The following is a 22,569-nucleotide window of genomic DNA, read 5'->3' on the forward strand; positions in this document are numbered from 1 at the left end:
CCTTGTTAGCTCAAAGCATTCGATCTAACGTTCAAACCATTTGCTATTCGGTGGCTGTACTGCAGAGTTTCAAGTTCTTGACCGATTAAAGCTTTCCTCTAAGAGCACGCATATATTCTTTATTTTCGGCTTTCATAGTTAGCTTGGTGACTCAGCTTTATTGCATTTCAAGAGAAGTATTAGTCATTTTTGTCATTTTTGCCATTAGAATGACTCAACATTTGACTGTACCTACGACTATAAATGTACATAAACGAGGTCAGTCATTTCTTCCTCCCAGATTTTCAATTTGCAAATCTTCCACTATTTCATTTCAAGATTCGTTACTCAATCCCCAAAGCTTTCGATATGGGTGACAAGATTCAGAGCTATATGGTTTTTATAGCCGTGAATACAGAAACCAACGAGATGTGGGAATCCAATCAACATCAAGGGGCAACTAGCGACAATCCCATTCCCCTACCAGGAGGCAAATACAAATTATACCTGGAGTTGAGATCGGAAACTCCTCCGTACAAAAACTCTCATTGGCTTGTGCCACAAGAATCTAATTCGCCCCTTTTTTGGAAGTTTTCCGATGGTCGTGTCGATATCACGCATGATGGAAGTGAATCGGGATTTTTATTCTCAGAATGCGAGATGGAACCATCAAATTGTTACGTGCTAGAAGTAGAGCCGAAGGACTGGGATGAGAAACCCTTGTGCAAGATGCAATATTACCTCACTGCGCGTCCAACAGGTGCACTTGGTAACCGGGTGCCTAAACCTTGCCAACCTCCCTCACGCGCGGTGACTATTGACGGGGATAGCGATCTGACAATATGTATAAGCTATAGCCAGCACCAATAAATAGATTTATCTCCTTTATTTATTCAATTACAAACTGAATGCTACATAGTGTACGTGTATGTAACTATAATTACGACTATGACTGTATCTTTATATGTATGCACGTGAGTCAATGTAGGATTATGACTACAATGTAGGCAGGCATGACTCAGTCGGTAATGACTGTACAGAGAAAAATATAAATTGATCGCTGACCTGGTAAATTCAAGGATTATTTCTCTCTCTCTTCAGGTGTGAAATACTATCCAAAAGATTAGAATTTTACTGACGACTTTTAATTTTCCACTTAAGGTTACCATAATGACAGACCAAAACTCAACAACATCTTCTACCAGTCCTAATGGTCCTGAATACGCTACATACAACCTAGCCTTCAACAAATCCGATGGCGACGTCGAGAAATGGATTTATAGCAGCGTATATGGGTCAAAAAAAGAAGATCCCGTCATACTACCGGCAAGTGGGAGATACAAAGTGAGGTTGGAATTCAACTATGTCTCCAAACCAGAAGCTTTTGCTTGGCAACTAGTGAAAGGCCAGCCTACTGATGGAAATTACTTGGCCCTGCTCTCTGGAGACCTTTACAAGCAAATTATCTACATTCAGTGCATGGAGACTGGAAAGCATATAGCTCATCCCGTCGAACTCGACGAACCGCGTGCAGAACTTGAATTGGGTGAGTTTGAACTATATCCAGGGTCCTATGAGTTTTTACTTCTCCTTTTGAAGGTGCAAATACATTGGTTCCTTGAAGAAGATGAAGATATTATCAAACTCGTTGAAGAAAAGGACCGAAACATCAAGTTCTTCGTGAAGGTGAAATAGGCCTCTGTCAGACGCCTGCCTATAGACGAAGCCCTTGGGGTTCAACTGAGACATCATGGTTAGGGTACTGGTGGCATTATTGATGAGCGAGATCCGATTTTCAAGTTGTTCGTTAGATTAGAGCCCTCCACTATAATCTGATAACACCAATCCACACATTCATCCAGACATAATTAAGCTCTACGATACGAAACACGTAGTCAAGTTTTCGATATAATCAGAATCTATATTAGTATTAAATATAACCAATTAGCTGTAGAGTCATGGTATAACTCGAATTTATTTGTGTTTTCCTTCTCTTGTTCTCCGACTACGGCGACTGGCATCTAAACCTAGAATGGACAAATAACCTGTCGTATATTCATGATTTAAATATCCTCAGTGTATCTTGTTTCAGTGTAAAATGTGTAAAATACCAAAAAATGCGTCTTTATTTTGTACTACTAGTGTTACTCATTTGGGGGGGAAAGGTTGAATTTGTTCTACCTAAGACTTTTTATAGAAGGCTGAAACGATGTATGCAAGGCCTCTTGACTCCTTGTAAATATTTATATTCCGTTTTCTGATAAATTATAACTAGGATAAAAAACAATCTCTAATCGGTGTGTTCCCTTTTTATGTGTTTGAAATGCCTCGATCGGGGTTCTTTGTCGTCCCTACTGTTTGCTTTCCTTCGGTGACTCCCATCTCCCTTCGGTGACTCCCATCTTCCTTCACTGACATTTATATTCTTTCTGCGTCTCCCATTTTCCTCCTGCGTCTCCCACCTTCCTTCTTCGCAGTGGCGTCAAAAAGCTCCACCACAAACCATCAAACATGAATACCAGCGATGTCAACGAGAAAGGCACAGCTGAGCCTTGCTACATGCTGGCCCTCCTGGACGAATCAAAAAATGAATCATCAACGACTGAAAGCGGCTGCACACCCGATAATCCCCTCATCGTAAAGAAAGGAAGCTACGGGCTGTGGATCAAGATGATAGCAGACTACCAGCCTTACGAATATCCACACCTACACGTGAGAGCAACCAAGCCAAAGCGTATTCCTCGTTGCAAGCTTCCATTTTTCAACAAGAAGGAGTCAACCAGGATTGCCGTCGTTTTTAAATCCGAGTCTGGTCCTGAGAAATCGGAGAAAGTGGAAACAACACCACTTCACGACGACCTAATGTCTTTGGGAAAACACAGCCTAGGCCTGGGGGACTTACATATACTTCTCGTTGGGTACATACCTGTAGATATTATCGAGTATAATGCCAAGGGGGATCCGGTTGACCACCTAACCGATTTTCTCTCTGTGAACTTGGATTTTTGGCTGCGTGTTGTGGACTAGAATGGTCACTCTCGGTGATTATTTTATCTCTGTGATGGATCATCAATATGGGTTCTGTCTTTTCTGGACATCCTTCAGTAACAACTTGGATGAAGAAGCGTCGTCTGGGAACCGCTGCAGGATGGTTATTGATTGTGCATGGCTAGTTTCTTATGGGTTTTATTATATCTTCTAGACTACGAAAATAGACATTATTGGGATTAAAAGGTTGAACTCACTATCCAGGCATGTATTAGAACTATAAAAGCCCTAATGTCATCACATAGACTAAAGTTCCTGTATAAAAACGAATAGACATCCAAATACTGTAAAAACAATGTTGTCTGCGACAGCCAGTCTAGAGTTTTCACGAATATCTCCCGAGGAAACTCCAACTTTCATGATTCATTCCAATCAACCCATGGCTAAGATAAAAGAGATCATGAACAGCGGGCAAAAAAAGAGAAGAAAAACAAGATAAACGAAAGGAAGATCCATTTTTCAGGGCACAAATAGTTCCTCACAGGAGAAGCTCGCGGTATGCCTTGTCAAAAGTCTCGTCTTCACCAATGCAGACTCTGTATGTAATTTTGGCATAGGCCTTTGCTTGACCTTCAAGTTCTGGTGCAACCAAATGATAGGAAAGCGAAAGAAGAGCCCAACACCTCAGTACAAGAGGCATCATCAATCCCCATTGTATGACTTTGAGGGTAACTGATTCGCATGGAATTTCGCCTCCTTGTATCACGTATCCCAACGACTCCAAACTTTTCAGGCCGAATTCCACAATTTTCTCGGGTTTGAAGTAGATAGAGTACTTTTCTGCAAGCTGAAATTGTATATCCCATAACCCTAGACGAGGAACTTCGAGCGCTGGTTTGGTATAACAAGCGGCCAACCTTTCCACAATAGCTTCAGCCTTGGCTGTTTTTGATCTGGTAAGACGTTCGATTTCCTCGGAGGCCGCAGCAATTAGACGGTTTCTTTTGATGTGAGTTTCCTTGTCCGTATCCCGGTAATCTTGACATATGGCGCAATCACACTCGAAGCCGTAATGCTGAAATTTCTTCTGAAGTTCATCGTAACCATCAGCGCTAGGCATGTCATATCCCGTAAAAACTTCGGTGTCAGGTGCGAGATCGCGGCTGGCACGAACGATTATCATATCTCCGATGAATGAGCGCTGGGCGTTGATATTGCAAGAATGGTTGATGTAGGACGCCACTTTCCAGAGCCCGCAAGAGCCCAACTTTGCGTTAGACTTGTTAATACGGACGTCATTCTTTGTTATGGAACCGAACCAACAGTCACGAGTAGTCAATGGGCATGCGAAGATATTCAACGATAAAACTTTTTCGATCAAGAAACTATTATAACTTGATTAGTCCTTGATAGTAAGTGGAAGATCAAGGATCAACTTACGTATCAACCACTGGAGCATCATCGACGAAGGAAACACCAACAGGTTCGTACGAACCATGGTGAAGTTCAGAGATAACTGGGATCAAAGATGGGTTCTTCTGAAGCTTCTGTATCATGATCGTCAGAAGGTCGACCTGTCCCCCTATAGTGGCAGTGCCCTGCTGAGCGTTGACCAAGAGTGTTCCTCGATAATTGGGGGCTGATGTATCGACAAATGCAAGCCCAAGCGCTTTTTCGCATAGAAGAAGATCTCCAGCTTTCACCTCCTTGGTGGTAAATAGACCCCGTCCCCGATGATCCGCAGATTTGACCGCCACTGGGCCAATGTAAGTAGCATGATCCAATACTGGTGGGCGAAGCATTGTAACCTCATCGTACAGCTTGCTAAATTTGTATCTACCTCTTTCTTGCTCAATAAGTCGATCAATACCTCGTTGCAACTTCTTCCTCAACTCTTCGTTTTTCGGGTCTTTGACTGCCAACGGCTTCAAAGTGTCGCAGTATTCACGGAATTTTTGCATTTCATAAAGCACTCGAGCCTTGTCCAATAACAGGTTATCCTCCGGCTTTGACATTTTTTCTACAGACTCGATGTCGAGTAGTGCAGATTCAAGATGATCTGTCATGAAATATGCCTCGGATCTGTTGAGTTTAAGAGTGCATAGTTCTTCCTCCGTGGGACAACGGCTGAGACCTTCAGTGTAGCTGCTATCTGATTAGACGATCGTTAACTTGAAATTTTTTTTATAGCAAGACATACCTGCTTATAGCAGAAAAATGCATATTTTCTTTGGCAAGCTCTTTTCCGGTGATATTACAGGTTGTTGCTTTTTCATAGCACTCTGGGGGCCTCTCCTGCCACCGATCCGGCGTGAGATTGTCTTTCATTGAAATGTGCTTGTAGTTGGAGACATGATCCACGATAATTCCGTTTGTCCCATCTGACATACGCCTGAGATAGGGCTCTTTCACAGCTAGTATCATCCCGCATCCCAGAATTTCATCCCAAGAACGAGATTCGTCTTGGTGGCGTAGGGTAAGCATGATCACATCGCCACACTCGTCTTCTACGATGGACATAACATTTATCAATCGATAAGACGGAACAATGCATCTCAGAATTAGATACTTGCCTTTGTGGTGAGTCTCAAGCCGTAGGTCCTTTAGCATGATTTTGGTGAGAGCGCTGAAGGGAAGTGTGCATGGCGGGTAAGCTTGGGGGACAAATGCTGTGCGAAACCCGACATTTGGCTTCGATATTGCATTCAGTCGAGAAAATATATGACGCATAAGAAGACCCTCTCTTGATTCTGTCCATGTGAGGGGTTGACCTTTCTGTGCTTGGGCCGCAAGAATCATCTCCATCCTCTCCATTACCCCCTGGATGAAACTGAGAGGAACGGACATATCTTTGAGGTCCATCTTGACTAATTCAAGACGCGCGGAACGCCACCTGAATGGAGATAGAGAGGCTCCAGAAAGAGAAAACTGGACGAGATGTGGAGAAAAGGTGAAATGTGTTGTGCAAGGCGGGGGCCTGACTGAGCAACCCAGGGTCAATACATAACAAGGGTCACGTGGGTAGCAAACAAAAGCGTTTAGAGGGCGAGTTTTTCCTTTATTTCACATTATATCTGCCCCACAGTCAAGAAAGACCTCAAGCTCAGCCTAATATGGCAGTTACCTGGTCACACACTGGGTGGCACTCAACTGCGATTAACTGATAGTAGAAAACCTCAACATATCAATCATAAGCGAGAACACCAAATGGTAGAATCACCAGCCCGGTGATCCAACACGTCCTTGAGGATGATTAGGGTAATAAAAAGAAAAGAAGAAGAATGGCACGTGGCTCGATCAGGATTTTATAGAAACCAATGAAGGCGGAAGAGGACAAAGGAATTTTTGATAGCTCGGTACCAAACAGGGACACCTTTAATGCGGCCCGGGGCATAAGTAAGGCCCGTTCCCCTATTGCTCGCAAGGATCTTTACTCGTTCTATTCGCTACCTGTATTGGTCCTGGGCCTTATTGTCCAGTTCCATAACAAGAATGGCTAGTTTTTATCTCCAGCATGATTATTGAAACTCTCCAAGCCTCTCAAGATCTATATACAGCAGGATTACTGCATCTACACTATGCGAAGGAATCCTCGACATGGTTGAATATGCATATTGTGCATATTCAGAAGCCATCCTAGAATAACAACTCCTTTGCGGAAGAAAGACACTTTGCATTACCACATACTCGACTAAGATTGTCACACCAAGTGACACAAACAACTCAAGTAAAGTATGACTTGGAATTTCAAAGGTTCTATCTTGCGTTACAATTGGATATTTCTATTCGCCTATCAGTTCTCGCGGCTTGAGTTTTGGCCTGTATAATGTTTCAATGCGAGCATCTCTTCAATTACGGTGCTGCGTTTAGTTTTACGTTCTTCTTTGTAGTCAGTTTTTCCATCTCCATTTGTATTTTATAATAGATCTCAATATAAATCCAAGGATAGGCTCTATTTTTAATAGAAGGGATTTAATACTTTAATTAACGTAATCGGTAAGCGAGCCGCCACTGCAAGCGAGCCGCCACTTCCGCCCGAAAATGCAATCTATATAAATTTCAAATCTCAATTTTATACCCAAAATATTAATTATATATAAAAAATTAATTACCAGTACGATTAGGACATCCAGTTATTCTATGTCCTGCAATACCACAACCGCTGCAGCGAAATTGACGTCGTACAGGCGGTTGAGAGACTGGAAGCTCTGGCTCGACCGGAGCAGTAGTAACAGTTTGAGATGCCTCAATCTGACCCTGTATAAGCGCCTGAGCTTCTTCTCTGGTGATTTCTTGCTCATGGGATATCTGCTTTCTAGATCGTCTGCGTTTTTGCTTCTCTTTCTCATGTGCAGCTCGTAGATCATGAACTTCCTTTCATACAATCTGAAGCTCATTAATACTCATCTCATAAGCTTTTGACATGCGATTAATTGCCTCATCAATAACTTCAGAGGGACTCCTTGTACGCCGGCTTATCCGCTTTTTTATTGTGCTTAATTGGCGCTTAAATTGACGTGGATTTTGAGGTGTTTGTAAGCAGGATGATTGTGTATTACTTGATCGACTTAGAGGGGGTGTAGGAGTCCTTAATTAGATAGTAAGCTGTTAATAAACTCGATTTGGATCAAATAGCATTAATCCAGTTGCTGCAAAGCCGTTCCGAATAGTCTCAGCTTTATATGCCACCGTACGGGCCTCTGGAAATACAGTAAGAAAGTCGATTTTATCGATATAATTAAATCCAAGCCTCATCTGCTGTTCAACAAGCTGTCCATATTACCGTTTTAAAACCACAAAACAGCTGACATCAAGAGACTGTAAAAGGTGTAAAGAATGAGGAGGCATACAGACTGGAATAATACTATTCTCAGTGCAAATTTGGTCAAATTCCGCAGTCAGATGGCTTCCATGGCCATCAAGAATCAACATTCGATATCTTCCCATCATGCAGCCATTGGTAAGAGGAATGAAGTGATTAATGAGCCAATCTATTCCAATCTTATCTGTAGTCCATCCGTTGTCGCTAATATTAATTCTCCAATCCTCTGGAAGAGTCTCAAACCAGCCTTCTTAAGAGTATTTTGTTGCTTTAAAAATCACATATAAAGATAAAGCCCACCCAGTAGAATTAACTACCTCAATTAAAGTTACCCATTCTCGATTGCCAGGTTATAATAGCTTTGGACGAGCATATCAATCGCTTCCAGTAATGACTTTTGCAGTTACACAAAGTCCCATAGCAAAGCCAGTCTCATCAAAGTTGTAAATATCTTCCGGTAAGATACCATATTATAATATAGCCTCTTGTACAGATCCAAAATATTCTTGAATTATCTTTAGATCTTCGCATTTAGCGCGCTCATAGTTATATCTTCGTGAAAATCTTGATTTGAGCTCTGAGCGACGTTGAACTAGATTATATACCCATTTCTCTCCAACCTGTTGATTTCCATGTTGTGCAAGTAAAATATTGGCCATATCTCGTACCATAGATGGTCGGGGAGGTAATCCTCGCTTATCTAGGTCCAATATCCATTGAACAAGCGATTCCTCTTCAAATTTATTCAATTTATGGTTATTGGCGCGTGTTTGAGATCTTTGTTGAGTGCCGTTTAGTCGATCTTGTAGAGTTGTCCGAGGAACATTATAAATCTTTGCCGCTCGTCCAATAGTCGAGATTTTTTTATTTTGTAAATCGGAAATAGCTAATAAGAGTCTTCCCTCTTGTTCCTGAGAATTTGACTGGTTTTCATTGCGAATTGGTGGCATATTGGCGTGTTGAACAAATTGGAATTGTTATGGGACGCGTTTTTGAGCGGAAGTGGCGGCTCGCTTGCAGTGGCGGCTCGCTTACCGATTACGTTATCCTACTTAATATTAACTAACTAATATTAACTAATTAGGTGGGATAGACATAGGCCAATCAGCGGCCCGCAATGCAGCATGCAACGAACGCCTGCCCGATTGGGACAGCGAGTTCGCGACTGCCCGGAGCGATGTTTATTACTAACATCTCGCCAACTGCTGCCACTCTATCACCACTAACTTATACTCGCCAAGATGACATGGCTCAATAGGAACCAAGACAGCCCCGCTCCAGCTGCTGGCGATCACCAGTCAGGAACTGAAGAGCAAAGACAGTATGAGCAGGAGATACTATCACACCAGCATTATCTGCCGCATTCTGACGGCTCGGAATTTGAGGACGAGAAGCAGGCCCATGGCCACCGGTTCAGAGGCAAGATCCGCAGATTTTGGGATAAGACCGTCAAACCGGCCTTTCCCGAGGCAATCGCCGACATCAGTCTCGCGAGGGATGTTTTCACCACAGAAGCGCTGATTCATAAAGATATCCAGGACGCCAGCCGCTATCCGGAGATTGAAAAAGTTGCACATGTCCGGCGTGGCCTGGACTTGGGACCGGAAGAGAACGCTTTCTTGGCTAAGAGGAAGCTCCATATTCGCGACCATTTTGCAAAGTACTTGGATTTGGATGCTGAGCAAGTTCACCCAGATGATATCCCCATCATTGGCTTTGGTGGGAGTGGTGGTGGTTATCGTGCCATGATCGGCTTCGTCGGCTACATGGCAGAGATGAAAAAGGCCGGACTTTGGGACTTGCTCACCTATGTAGCCGGTGTCAGCGGCGCTTGCTGGTCTATTTCGGCTTATTACACTTTCGCCGATGCAAATATCGATCACATTATAGACCATTTCCAAAAACGGTTATCTCCATATCACCCCTTATCAGATCCAGCCATTCGCACGACATTGACTGCTGTTAATGGGACTTACGACACATTGGGTCCATTGATGCTGAAACAAGTCAGCAGTCTTCATGTTGTTTTGATGGACTTGTATTCTGTTTTTACAACAGGGTATCTTTTCCTCCATCACAGTCAGGAATCTGGTATACATCGCCAGAAGCCGAATGCCAACCGAGGCTGGTGCAAGTGGTCGAGTGCAAGCAAATGGTTGGATGAAGGCCAGGAGCCTCTGCCTATCATGACTGCCATCCGCCATGAAAGACCTTGGAAAGACTGGGTGGATAAGGAACATCCCTTTAAAGATGAAAATCCTCTGTTAGACGAACAGTCGACGACCGTGGATGCCTGGTATCAATGGTTTGAGATGACACCTTATGAGATAGGTTGTGATGAACTCGAAGCCTGGGTGCCAACATGGGGGTTTGGTCGGCCTTTTGATGAGGGGAAATCTACAATGCAATTACCTGAACAGTCTCTGGCGCTGTTGCTCGGCCTTTGTACCAGTGCACCCGCTGGACCGCTGGATGCGTATCTAGCCACAATCAAGCGAAATCTTCCGCCGGGCTCGCTGGGTAATGTTGTGCATGATCTGGCGCTCAAGATCACACATATGTGGGGGAAACAGAAGACAAAAGTCTTTCAGCAACATCATCCATTGCACGCATGCAATGAGCATAACTTTACGTTCCATATCAACAAAGTTCCCAAGGGGCAAGCTCGTCCCCCTGGCATTGAGAACTCTCCCAGGATACATCTCTTGGACTCGGGGTTGGATAATAACTGTCCAACATATGTTTTACTGCACCCGAAGCGGGAAGTTGATGTGATCATTCACATAGATGCATCTAGTGACGTCCAGAAGGACGTATTCCAACAACGTGCGGATCAGGTTGGTAGTCGACGGGGTATTCGATATACGAAGCGACCAACAGATACTACCAAACAGGTATCAAAACTTGAATCAACGTCATCTTCAACATCTGATTCTTCTCAGGCTAGTCCTACAACGAGGCACTCTGATGACGAATATGCCCAAATATATGACGGCGACCTCTGCGAGCGGCCAGCCGAGGTCATTGATTCCTACGGACATATAGTCACCAATCCTCCCGCTCCAATCTGCCACAAAGGCAACTCCATCGTCTATATGCCGCTGCTCGACAACGAAGATGCCGTTCCTGGCTACAATCCTTCGACAGCAAAGTGGTCTGGAAGCTACAATCTTGTGTGGACGCCTGAGCAAGTAGAGATGCTGATCAAAGTCTCTGCGGCAAATTTTACCAAGGCGCAGGCAAATATCAAGAATGTTTTGCGGGAGACGTATGAGAAGAAGAAGGCTCTACGAGAATCTTCCGCTTTATCAAGTTAAACCTTTAAATTTTTGGAACATTTTCTTGTACTTTCAAAGCAGCATTGCATAGAGGCGTCTCTGCAGCTTGTTCAAATGTTTAGGTCAATGTCAGGATAAAACTGCGCAGGACGCAGCAACGGATCAATCGATATTTACACATGCAAGTTTAATCTCTTGAATAGTATCGTTATAAAGTCCTGCATCAATTGATCATTTAAATATGAAAATGCATTCATAACGTTCTCGGCGATGCCAAACAAATAGCCGGTTCCGGAAAGCGACAACCCCAAAATGATTAATTACCCTTTACGGTAGGTCATTACTGCATTCGTCGAAATTCCGTCTTCTCAACTGATCGCTTTCAATATTGTGTTTCTTGCCATTGGGTCTGAAGAAAGACAATAGCGATCGAAAGGAGGTCTTAGCATGAAAATTGCGGGGACTAGTATATTTTCTACATATACAACGTGTATTGTCCAGAACAGACTCGAATCAAAGGCTGCAGTGTACATTAAAACGTACATCACTTGATTTTCTCACCAAAAAATAAACCACACACACCGCCAACTCCAGCTTTTCTTTTGTCCCCAATAATGGCCTTCCATCGCGCAGCAGCAGCGTCGTCTTTCCTGCGACCTGCAGAATGGACTCGCCACTCACACTGTATTCTCGCCTGGCCGGGCCTCAACAACCCTACATTCCAAACCCCAGCATCCCTAACAGCCGCAACAAACGAAGTATCTGCGTTGGCCCGCGCAATCGCTGCGTTTGAGCCAGTTACTCTAGTTGTCGGTCAGGAGCGACTTGATGAGGCACGTGAACTGTTTAGCACTGGCTTGGCCACTAGCGGCTCGTCCGCTGCGACTGAGAAGTATAAAATTAGGATTCATCCCGTTCGAGAGGATGATATGAATCTATGGATGAGAGATATTGCGCCTACGTTTACTGTTTTACGGCAATTTTCAGCACGAGAAGAAGAAGGCAAGCTGGTTGGGGTGGATTTCAACTTTAACGGTTGGGGAAATCGGCATGCTACAGCTGGAACGGTCACTTTGGCGAAGACGCTTCTGAATGATATGAAAATTGCGCGTGAAAATGCGAGTATCGTCACGGAAGGAGGCGCACTGGAAATCGACGGTCAGGGGACCTTGCTGGCAACGGAAAGCTCGATAATCAACGAAAATCGAAACCCTGGCAAAGACAAAAAGGAAATTGAGCAAGACCTAAAACGTTACTTGGGTGTTTCGAAAGTGCTATGGGTTCCTGGTGTCAAGAGTGCCGATAGCACGGATTGCCATATCGATGCTCTAGCGAGATTCGCGCGGCCTGGCCTGATACTTCTCAGTCGACCCACAGGACCCAGAGCCAAAACCGTGTGGATGAAAGTATACGAAGAGACGAGAGAAATCCTTCTAAAGGAGTCAGATGCAACAGGGCAAAGTCTCCAGGTCATCGATATACCCGAACCAGACATGGATTGTTTGGGGTTGGATAAAGAAACCATGGATGAAGTGGTGTCTGGTGGTGAATGGTCGCCAGTAATGAGCTATGTGAATTATTATCTGCCCAATGACGGGCTTATCGTTCCCAAGTTTGGTGACGAGCAGGCTGATGCCAACGCTTTTGAAATTTTGAAGGCCGTGTTTGGTGAGAAGAGGGAGATGCGGCAAGTCTATATTAATGAGCTGCCTTTGCAAGGGGGCGGGGTTCATTGTGCGACGCAACAAGTTCCCTTGGCTCATGAGGGATAATAGTAATGAACAATCATAGGTATCCAAATATGTACAATAGATATTCAATTCAACTCCACTATATACGCGCCATGTACAGAAGCATTCAATCGTAAGATAAACATGAGACTATGGTAACAAGTATACCATCATAAATCGTACAACCACCTAGGCCGAGAAGCTGGGTGGAAGAAGACCCCGTTCTTCAAACGCTGCAGCAACGCTATTCCGCACTATCTGTAACGCCTGACCCCATGTGGTCTCGGGCTGTGAGCTCTGGGATGCCTCTTGAGATGACATTGTTTTAACTTGAGGCGTAGCATCATCACCAGCACTGTCCTGGATTAACCAATGCAGCCAATCAGCTACAGAAATTGCCTTTTCAATATCTCTTTCTTCGAGAACAACCCGCTTCAGATATATTGCCAGAGCTTCTACGTCTTCCAAGAAAGGATTTTCAGGCGAAAAAGCTGCGTGCCAGGCCGCAATCGCTTCACGAAGGTCGGGAAGAGCTGACAATTTTTTGGATGTAAAAGTTGGTCTTTCAGGATGAGGAGGTAGTTGAAGTCGTTTCTCTGGTACAATGACTGGCTCCCCTGGAGTATTTGCTCTGGAAGATATTGGCCTCTCAGGTTGAACGTTTGCCTGAGGTTTCTTTCTCATTCGCTTTTGTCTCTGCTCCTCTAGCACTTCACGCCGGATATCCTCAGGCAGAGCTGCCAAAAAATCTTCTGAAACTTCATCCGACTCCTCCAAAGCGGGAGAATCTTGCCGTATGCTCTCTGCAGATGCATTTTCACTCGCTATCCGTTTGTTAAAATTGAAAGTGGACTGCGACAAGCCAGAACGGATCTGGGACTTGGCAACAGTGGACGACTTGGGAGGCCGACCACGCCGTTTCTTTGGCGGCGAAGGTGGTTTCTTGGTGGTAAAAGCGACGTTTTCTAAGCGAGTCGGAGGAGGCTGAGGTGGTAGTTCAGGCTGATGACGAGGAGGCCCCGGTTGATTAGATTCTCCTTCGCTCGACGGACGCGAATAGTAGCCTAATATCTCAGATCGAATGTCTTCTGGCAATGCTTCCAGAATTTCTAGATCTATTTGCGACTGTGGAGGGAGTTGGCCACCACTAGTGTGAGCATTTCGGCGTTGCGTTGGAGATGGCGAGGTTTCTCGGGCCTGTGACTTGGGGACCAACATTGACCGAATATCAGCAGGCAGCTCTGCAACCACTTTGGGATCTGGTTGTGATGGCATTATGAACTGCGTTCCAGAAATGTTCAAAGGCTTATGTGATGAATCAAAGGCCGGCCGGTTGTCAAGAACTTCAGCTGCATCGGTACTGGTCCCATCTCCTTTCATAGGGCTCTCGATCAAGTCTGTGTCAACTTCCTGAACCTGTTTCTTTGTCACTGGGGATGCTTTGAAGTTCAACTGTCGTTGGCTACTTTCTGCCACTCCTCCCCCAGTGGACTTGATCGGTTCCAATTTAGTCATTTGAACACCGAGGCCCCGCAAGTCACCGGGTGTAAAGCCAAAGCTACGCAGCATTGCAATAGCCTCTTTTCCTATTATTTCGCTCGCGTTGGTAGCAACACCGAGGAGGACACTCTTGTTAAAGACATCGCATTTCCCATGGCCAAGATGCTTGACTGGTTCTAAAGGGGCATCTAACGATCGCCTCATAACGCGAATAGTAAGTTGCTTTCCTTTGACCAAATTCTCAAGCATACGGCGGTGCAACTCATCTGACAAGTTCTGCACGAATTCCTCTGCCTGGCCCTGGTTGATAAATCGGATGCCCCAATTAATTTCCGCAGAGACCGATTTGCGCACTGTATGCAATCCTACTTCTGTCTTGTCAACACCTCTAGCATAGTCCCACAGCTTCGCGCCAGTCTTGGGGCCGAGATGGGACGCAAGTCTTTCTTTGGATATATCGTGTACGTCTTTCACGAATTTTACTCCAAGCTCTTCAAGTTTCCCACCCAGGCTATATGCAAAACCGGGAAGATCTTGAATCGTTAGGTTTCCTATGAATTCCAAAACCTCATCGGGTTTGAGCTGATACTGCCCGGCAGGTTTCGCCTTGCGGAGTGCCACTTTGGCCTGGAGAATGTTGCCCCCAATACCCACCGATACAGCACATTGGGTCTTTTCTTTGACCGCATTCCGTAGATCGTTAGCAATTTCGTCGGCTTTTGATTGCTCTCGATAAAGTGACCCTTCAGATATACCCTTCCCGTCCGAACCACCGGCTCGCAGACACTGCGTTGTAATATCGATCAATGCTTCATCAATGCTAACGCTCTGCACGATTCCATCGACGGCAAGTAAACAGCTATAGAACTGGCGACTGGCGTCTTCATAGCCAGGAAAATCGTATGGTAAAACTTTAAGCTGAGGACATTTTTCCAGTGCACCTTTCATCCACATCCCGTTCTTGATACCAAAAGCACGGGCAGGGTAATTGCAACTCGCAATCTCCGAGCCACTGCCTGTGCCATGGGCGATTGCCACTGGCTTGTCTATCAATTCCGGGTGATGTCTTTGAATAGATACAGCTGCGAAGAAGCTATCAAAGTCGACATGCAATATATATCTTCGAGCGCCAGGAACACGTCGTTTTGCATTTGCGTGGCTTTGTACGTTTTCCTGGGTGGCTGCTTGGAGCTTTGCTTTAAGCTCTGCTTTCCAAGTTGATAGATGGTGAAGACGCGATTCTCTATAATATTGTTGCACAAAATCAGGGTTGACGACGCTGGATTTCCTCATGCGAGGGTCGGATAGTAGTAGGGCATTGTACTCTTCTGATGTCATACCGGGTTTCACAGGTATCGTTTCTCGGACAAGTTCGGCACCTTTTGAAGTATCCGTTTCTTCAGCCATAGGTTCAGGAGGGTAAAAGTCATCGGGTCTTTCATCAGAATCGGCTTTCTTATCCCTTATTGTATCCTCTTTTAGGCTGGCGATGTTCGAATTTCCAGCCGCTTCAGGCATGGACCCCATGGATGGAAAATCGCCATAATCAGTATCAGCGCTTAAAGTAATTTCGGAAGAAACTAATTCGCGCTTTTCGCTCGGAGGCTTTTGCAAAATAGGAGAATTTTGTGCTTCGGTTGCTGCGTCTTTTACTTGCGATGTATACCAGCTGTTCTCGGTCTGGTCTTTGTAGCTATGCTGATAGGAGTTGGCTTGGGTTTTCAGAAGTCCCTGGTCAAATTTCAAGACCTTCTGAGATTGCCCTTCGTCAACTACACGATATTGGTCCCATGGTAGCAATCGGCCGGCCTTGACACTCTCCACGACCCAAGCGGGTTTCACTATGCGGTATTTGCGATACTCCTCTCTCTTCTTCGGGGTTAAATCGCTAGCAATGATATGAGTCGCGCTGGTCTTGCCATCGAGATATTGGAGGAAGCCTCCTCCATGGCTCACGACGTAGTGATGTATATCACTCAAAGAATGCTGGGTCAAACCACTGTTCACATGTACTACCACGCCACGGAATATCGGAGGATTGTCCGCGGTGTTTGCACGGGTTTCCGCATCTAGATTTTGAAGTTTTATCTTCTTGCGCCGAAAGTAATCCGGGAAGCCTCCAAATTTCGATGCCTCGTACTCCTCGCCATCTTCGCCATCAAACGTATCTATAACGCCGTCGTCGATGATTAGTATTCGAAATGCGCGAGTAGCGGGCAGCAGCTTACTTACGGCTTTGGATCCTCTTGCGGACTATATTAGAGTTTGCGTCCAATCTCGTGCCCATCATGGGCGAAACTGCGTGATCATTCCTAGGCAAGGACTGAGTAAGACGGGGTCAAGAATCACTTCATTGATGACGTGTGGCGACGACAACGCGACGCGGGAGCACGTGATCTGTATATTAATTTGATTACCTAATTAAGATAGCGCGCTTTTCCTAAAATGGAATGCATGTCTTCTATGTGAATTCTCGACAACAATGATGCAATGCAATATCAATAAATACAGTAATAAGATCCCCGTCATATTAGAGACTAAAATTATTATTCCCCGTTTATTCTTCTTATTCCTCTTCGCGTAATAGTAAGTAATGCAACGTAAGAAAAATTCAACCTGATGAGGATTGTTCCATGGGCCGGTAAAGAGTGGGGCCGCGATAAAAAAAAATTAAAGCTCCTTAGCAACCAACAGCTTCTGCCGCCGCGAGTTTTTTGACCGCTTTTGTTTCCGAGTGCATTTCAACTTTTTTCTCTCTCTCCCATCCAGTTTCCTCTCCTCTTGCAACTTTCTTGTGTCTAATAGTGGATCTTTCTTATCGACAAGAGAAGGTGTCCGCATCAACGAGAGACAGAAAACAACAATCACAGTGATCATTCCACCCACTCACAATGTCTGGAGTTCAACCCGTTGCCCTGTATTCACTGCAGGTGCCTCCTGGAGGCATAATGGTGCCTGCGCTGCCTGAAAACATCGGTGCTATGGTAAGTCTCAAGTCCTTGTGAACACCAAGTAATTGGAGTCAAACCCAATTTCTAACCAGCATCTAGTTCCGTTTGAGCATGGCTGCCATTGATCCCGATGCCAGCCCCGAGTATGAAGATGATGCCGATTCCAGCAAGCCACCTCGTGCTACTCTCAAGATCATCCGTATTCCCGACGGCATGGAGGAAGACGAGGACTCTGACGATGACGACTACGAAGATGAGGATGGCCTGGACAGTGAGGAGGATTCCGATGATGAAGAGATCAACGGCGGGCCTAGCGACAAGGAGAAGGCCAAGCAGCAGAAGGAGGCCGCTGCTATCAAGGATCTTGCCGACGCTATGGCCGACGATGATACTGGAGACGATAGCGAAGTTGATATTGCGTCCGTTATCTCGAAGCTTCTCAAAGGAAAGGCCCCAGCTACCGGTGACGACGATGATGATGAAGATGATGACGAGGAAGGTCTTGAATTGGAAGAAGTGGTCGTCTGCACACTAGACACACAGAAGGCAAGTAACATACCTGTGGCAACCCTTTTTTTTTTTTTTTTTGGTCTTCTAACATACGATTGTAGCAATATCAACAACCGCTTGACATCACCGTCTCCGAAAATGAACGACTCTTTTTCAAGGTCACCGGAACGCATACTGTGTACTTGACCGGTAACTATGTGATCCCTACCGACGAGGGTCGTCAGTTCTACGACGATGAGGATGAGGACGATGAGTACGACCTTTCGCCCGACGAGGATGAGGGTATGGAAGACTTTGACATCAACGCATTGATCGGCGACGATGACATGAGCGACGACCTTGATGATCTGCTGGATCCTAGTGAGCCTCGCATCACCGAGGCGGACTCCGATGAGGAAGTCCCCAAATTGGTCTCTACCAAGGGAAAGAACAAGCGTGCTGCAGAGGACGAGGCATCTAAAGCCCTGCCTGCCACGAACGGTGACGCCGCCCTAAGCAAGAAGGAACAGAAAAAATTGAAAAAGAATAACGGCGAAGCCGCTGCCGTTGATGCCAAGAAAGATTCCAAGAAAGAATCCAAGGAGACTGCTTCTGCAAAGACCGACAAGAAGGTCCAATTCGCCAAGAACCTGGAGCAGGGCCCGACTGGCTCTACGCCTGCCGAGAAAACCACCGGTTCCTTGGGAGTGAAGGAGGTGCAGGGTGTTAAGATCGATGACAAGAAGCTTGGAAAGGGACCTGCTGCTAAGAGCGGGAACACAGTCGCCATGCGTTACATTGGAAAGTTTGAGGATGGAAAGGTGTTTGATTGTAAGTCATGACAATTGTTTCATTTTTTGGGGGCACTCGAGCATTCTAACAGTTTCGATAGCCAACAAGAAGGGCAAGCCTTTCTCATTCAAGCTCGGCAAAGGAGAAGTCATCAAAGGCTGGGATATTGGTATTGCTGGCATGGCTGCTGGTGGTGAACGTCGTATCACGATCCCATCCCATCTGGCCTATGGCAAGAAAGGAGTTCCCGGCATTCCCGGAAACTCTAAGTTGACCTTCGATGTCAAGCTCTTGGAAATCAAGTAGAGAACTCATCCATATAGCGCTACGATAAAGTTTCCTCCCGACTTCTTGCAGTTCGTTCTTTGCTACCATTTTCTTATGTACGCGTCCCGTAACATGAAAGACCATTTTTCCCTTGCTCACAGTTACCCCGATATCTGACTTGTTTCTGTCTTTTCACATTCCAATGCATTTGGCAAGGATGAGGATATCACCTACGGAGTTGGTTTGTTTGTTTGATCTCGTGGTTCAGTATTGTATCTCAAAAGTTTCAGTTTTGTCCGATTCCAGTGGTTTTATTATATGGCTTGTATGATACAGTGAGCTTATTAACTCTCGCTATATAGAAATTTATGAACTATTTCCACAGAATTGCCTTAAAAAGGTACACGTACAAGCCGCAGCTCGGTTCAGAGCACGTGTACGTACTGCGCTTTCCCTGCGGCAGTAACTCTACACATCCACGCTTTCTACCACAAGTCTCATTTTTGACACTTCATTAGTCGAAACCGTATCGATTCGTACATCATCAATACATAACCTTGGACAGTTCCTTATTACCATTCGGGCCATATTCCTCATTACATTCACTACAATCGCAAAGACATGTGCAACGGTTCTACAAGCATGCCAACACGCAAGATGAGAGCCTCTCGCTTCAGGCTTTTTACGTCATCAAAGACCGTCGCCAATGATGACCCTGGGGAAGAAGCGATGCCGACATCTCACTCTGCTGCGGAAGACCAAGCCCACGAGAAGCGAAACCGTAGTCGACTTCGGCTGCAGTTGAGGCGAAGTAGTGCTAAAGTGTTGTCGAAGCTTGGATTTTGGAGTTCTGGGACTACTGGTATGGTTCCGAAGAGTCAATAAAACCAATAACTGATGTGACGGGATTTTATTAGACTTAGGCCTTGAAGATGTCCGCGAAACTGATATCCTGTCCCCTCCCACTGCCTTCGACTGTGGGTCAACAGAACAGCCAAACCATACCCCTACGACACAGTTAGATGGATCTTCTTCCATTGACTACCCTCAAAATTCGAACGTGCTACAAGCATCGCCGTCGTCTTCTTGCGCTCGTTTCGAAAACTTACACGCTGATGAGACTGCCGAAACGCTTTCCAATGATGGTGACAGTACGTGGTCAAAGGATTCTGAAATCTGCGTGCCACCAGCACTACCTCCGCGATTCCCGCGAAAATTTTCCATCTTTGGACCATGCACTGTGATTCACCGTAGGAAGACTAGGCCTAGGGCATGGATTTCAAATACTGATGGACCTCAACCTTTGATATCTTTCAGTCGTTCGGACAACATCACGCAAGGCAGCACCGACCAGTCAACGTGCATATCGACTGTTTTCAGCCAAGCTAGCCGTAGCAGCTCATCAGATGGTGTCTCGACTTCTCCCCTCCTGACGATGTCAGAGGCTCCAAATGGCGTTCAGGTTCCTCAATTTTTATCTGGCCAGTGTTGTTCGTCCGCTCAATCAGTCCCTCAACTGAAACTGCAGCCATCTATCGTCACAGTCGAGGCAGCTGCGGCGGCAAAAGTATTCCTAGAAACTCATTTCAATGCCATTATTTCGGGTCGAGATGCACGTGGGCAGAGACACCGTGAGCTTCAAGAACATCTGTGCACTCTTCCATTTACCCACGAGGAACGAAAAGCGGCAAAGCAAGCATGGGTCGCTCAGGAGACCGAGTATTTAAGACAAACTCGAGTCATGAATAGTTACTCAAATCGATTCAATCACAAGGAAACGATATCAGCTGCAGGCTATGAAACAGTCAAACTTCTAGGTCAAGGCAGCTTTGGAGTTGTTCGCCTAGTCAAGGAGAAAGGTAGCGTGGACACGGCACCTGTCAGCAGAAAAGAAGCAAACACAGACGTCGACGGTATTCGAGATGGTCCAAGTTTGTGGCTTATGCCAAAATCAAAACGTCCTGCAAACAGTCTTGCCGTGAAAAATGAGAGGAAGGACGTTTATGCAATGAAAATAATACGCAAGGCAGACATGATACAACTTTGCCAGGAGGGGCACATACGAGCTGAAAGAGAGTTCTTGGCTTCTTCCGAACAATCCAAATGGATAGTGCCTCTAATTGCAAGCTTTCAAGATACAAGTCATCTTTATCTCATCATGGAGTACGAAGTCGGGGGTGATTTTTTCGGCCTGCTACTTCGACAAGGAGTTCTTTCTGAAAGGGACACGGTGTGGTATGTAGCGGAAATGGTTTTGTGCATTGAAGAAGCTCATAGACTTGGGTGGATTCATCGTGATGTGAAACCGGAGAATTTCTTGATATCTTCTTCTGGTCATTTGAAAATCGGTGATTTTGGACTCGCTTTTGATGGGCACTGGTCACACAACCAAGAGTATTTCCATAGCCATCGCTATTCACTCCTAGACAAGCTAGGTATTGAAGTCGAAGGAGACGCCAAAGATCAGTCAAACGAACGTGGATCAGCGAATTCCTCCATGAATTACGTTCATCACTGTGGAAACCGCCCACCTGGACTCAAGCCAGGCGAACGCGTACTCGATTGGCGTGATCGCAATGAACAGAGACGTCTTGCGCGCAGCATTGTTGGCACCAGCCAATACATGGCACCTGAGATCATAGCTGGCGAAGCTTACGATGGCAGGTGTGATTACTGGAGCCTTGGAATTATATTGTTTGAGGTATGTTAAAATGGATGGAAATGATAATATTTTCAATAAGCTTACATACATGAGTGTCTCTATGGAATGACCCCATTCTACCGCGATAATCGTGACGATACAAAGAGATGTATATTGGTCAGTACTCTAGCAGCCTCATTCACGACACTGCTAACAACACCCAAGCACCATCGGACAACACTGAGTTTCCCGCAAGAGCGATTTAGCGACTTGGTGATATCGCTCCATGCAATCGACCTAATTCAGCAACTTCTACAGATCAAGGAATTCCGATTGTGCAGCAAGCAATACAAGATCAACGATTGTTTCCTTTGGCCGTCTCTGCATAGTACAATATATACCAGCCCTGTCGGTACATCGGGTGCATACTACAAGGGACACCACGTCTATCCCAATGATGCCAACGATATCAAAACACACCGATTCTTTCGTGATATCCCCTGGAATGAGATGTTAATTCGGCAACCACCTTACATTCCCAATGTCACAGGCTATGAAGACACCAAATACTTTGAAGACGAATGTCTAAGCAGTACAAATCAGGAAACCCAAGCAACAACAGGAAGTGAGTCTGAATCGTCTATCTCATACATGGAATTCCCAACCGCAGAAGATACGTCTAGTTCAAGCTCGCGCCCAGTTACTGTTGTCTGCCAGGGAACAACGAGAAATGACAATGTCAACGTCGATGCCAAGGAAAATTGTGCGAAGAAAAGGGGAAAGGACAATAAAAGACCACGCGACAAGATTCTTCGAGACAAAAACGTTGGCCCAACAGCCCTCGATGTTCGTACGAAGAAAGCATTTGTGGGTTATACTTGGCGCCGACCAACACCTGTAAGAAATGTCCTTGAAACGGCGAGAGGGAGAAGCTTGTTCCACGATTAGATTGTTCGGCCTTTGTAGGAGTGAATTGTGGGTAGAAATGGTCTGTTACACTTGTTACTCCACAGTACCCCAAAGATTATTCATTCACTTTTCTATTATGTTTTGTTTTTATTGCCATTGGCAAGGGCATATTTATTTTTAGACTCGCGTCTGTTTTATTCAGACTATCTGCAATCGTTCCAGA

General features: G+C 45.3%; 8 protein-coding genes across 8 annotated transcripts; 6 read left to right on the forward strand and 2 right to left on the reverse strand.

Moving 5' to 3' along the window:
- Positions 1-1,149: 1,149 nt before the first annotated feature.
- Positions 1,150-1,674, forward strand: TRUGW13939_05929 (uncharacterized protein; the record flags this gene model as incomplete). The annotated part of the gene is made up of 1 exon (XM_035489087.1): positions 1,150-1,674. One exon carries the CDS (start codon positions 1,150-1,152, stop codon positions 1,672-1,674), a length of 525 nt encoding a protein of 174 aa, XP_035344980.1.
- Positions 1,675-2,490: 816 nt separating this feature from the next.
- Positions 2,491-3,006, forward strand: TRUGW13939_05930 (uncharacterized protein; the record flags this gene model as incomplete). Its single annotated transcript, XM_035489088.1, has 1 exon — positions 2,491-3,006. The coding sequence occupies one exon, from the start codon at positions 2,491-2,493 to the stop codon at positions 3,004-3,006; it is 516 nt and encodes a 171-aa protein (XP_035344981.1).
- A 499-nt stretch (positions 3,007-3,505) lies between these two features.
- On the reverse strand, positions 3,506-5,829 carry TRUGW13939_05931 (uncharacterized protein; the record flags this gene model as incomplete). Its single annotated transcript, XM_035489089.1, has 3 exons — positions 3,506-4,352; positions 4,408-5,115; positions 5,168-5,829. 3 exons carry the CDS (start codon positions 5,827-5,829, stop codon positions 3,506-3,508), a joined length of 2,217 nt encoding a protein of 738 aa, XP_035344982.1.
- Positions 5,830-9,030: 3,201 nt separating this feature from the next.
- On the forward strand, positions 9,031-11,106 carry TRUGW13939_05932 (uncharacterized protein; the record flags this gene model as incomplete). The annotated part of the gene is made up of 1 exon (XM_035489090.1): positions 9,031-11,106. One exon carries the CDS (start codon positions 9,031-9,033, stop codon positions 11,104-11,106), a length of 2,076 nt encoding a protein of 691 aa, XP_035344983.1.
- Positions 11,107-11,681: 575 nt separating this feature from the next.
- Positions 11,682-12,839, forward strand: TRUGW13939_05933 (uncharacterized protein; the record flags this gene model as incomplete). The annotated part of the gene is made up of 1 exon (XM_035489091.1): positions 11,682-12,839. One exon carries the CDS (start codon positions 11,682-11,684, stop codon positions 12,837-12,839), a length of 1,158 nt encoding a protein of 385 aa, XP_035344984.1.
- A 147-nt stretch (positions 12,840-12,986) lies between these two features.
- TRUGW13939_05934 (uncharacterized protein) lies at positions 12,987-16,584 on the reverse strand (the record flags this gene model as incomplete). The annotated part of the gene is made up of 2 exons (XM_035489092.1): positions 12,987-16,465; positions 16,530-16,584. The coding sequence occupies 2 exons, from the start codon at positions 16,582-16,584 to the stop codon at positions 12,987-12,989; spliced, it is 3,534 nt and encodes a 1,177-aa protein (XP_035344985.1).
- Positions 16,585-17,188: 604 nt separating this feature from the next.
- TRUGW13939_05935 (uncharacterized protein) lies at positions 17,189-18,835 on the forward strand (the record flags this gene model as incomplete). Its single annotated transcript, XM_035489093.1, has 4 exons — positions 17,189-17,281; positions 17,348-17,809; positions 17,860-18,568; positions 18,630-18,835. The coding sequence occupies 4 exons, from the start codon at positions 17,189-17,191 to the stop codon at positions 18,833-18,835; spliced, it is 1,470 nt and encodes a 489-aa protein (XP_035344986.1).
- A 603-nt stretch (positions 18,836-19,438) lies between these two features.
- Positions 19,439-22,385, forward strand: TRUGW13939_05936 (uncharacterized protein; the record flags this gene model as incomplete). The annotated part of the gene is made up of 4 exons (XM_035489094.1): positions 19,439-19,658; positions 19,720-21,497; positions 21,552-21,614; positions 21,663-22,385. The coding sequence occupies 4 exons, from the start codon at positions 19,439-19,441 to the stop codon at positions 22,383-22,385; spliced, it is 2,784 nt and encodes a 927-aa protein (XP_035344987.1).
- Between the last annotated feature and the right edge of the window lie 184 nt (positions 22,386-22,569).

This window comes from Talaromyces rugulosus, chromosome III (assembly GCF_013368755.1).
Source record: "Talaromyces rugulosus chromosome III, complete sequence".
Classification (NCBI taxonomy): Eukaryota; Fungi; Ascomycota; class Eurotiomycetes; order Eurotiales; family Trichocomaceae; genus Talaromyces; species Talaromyces rugulosus.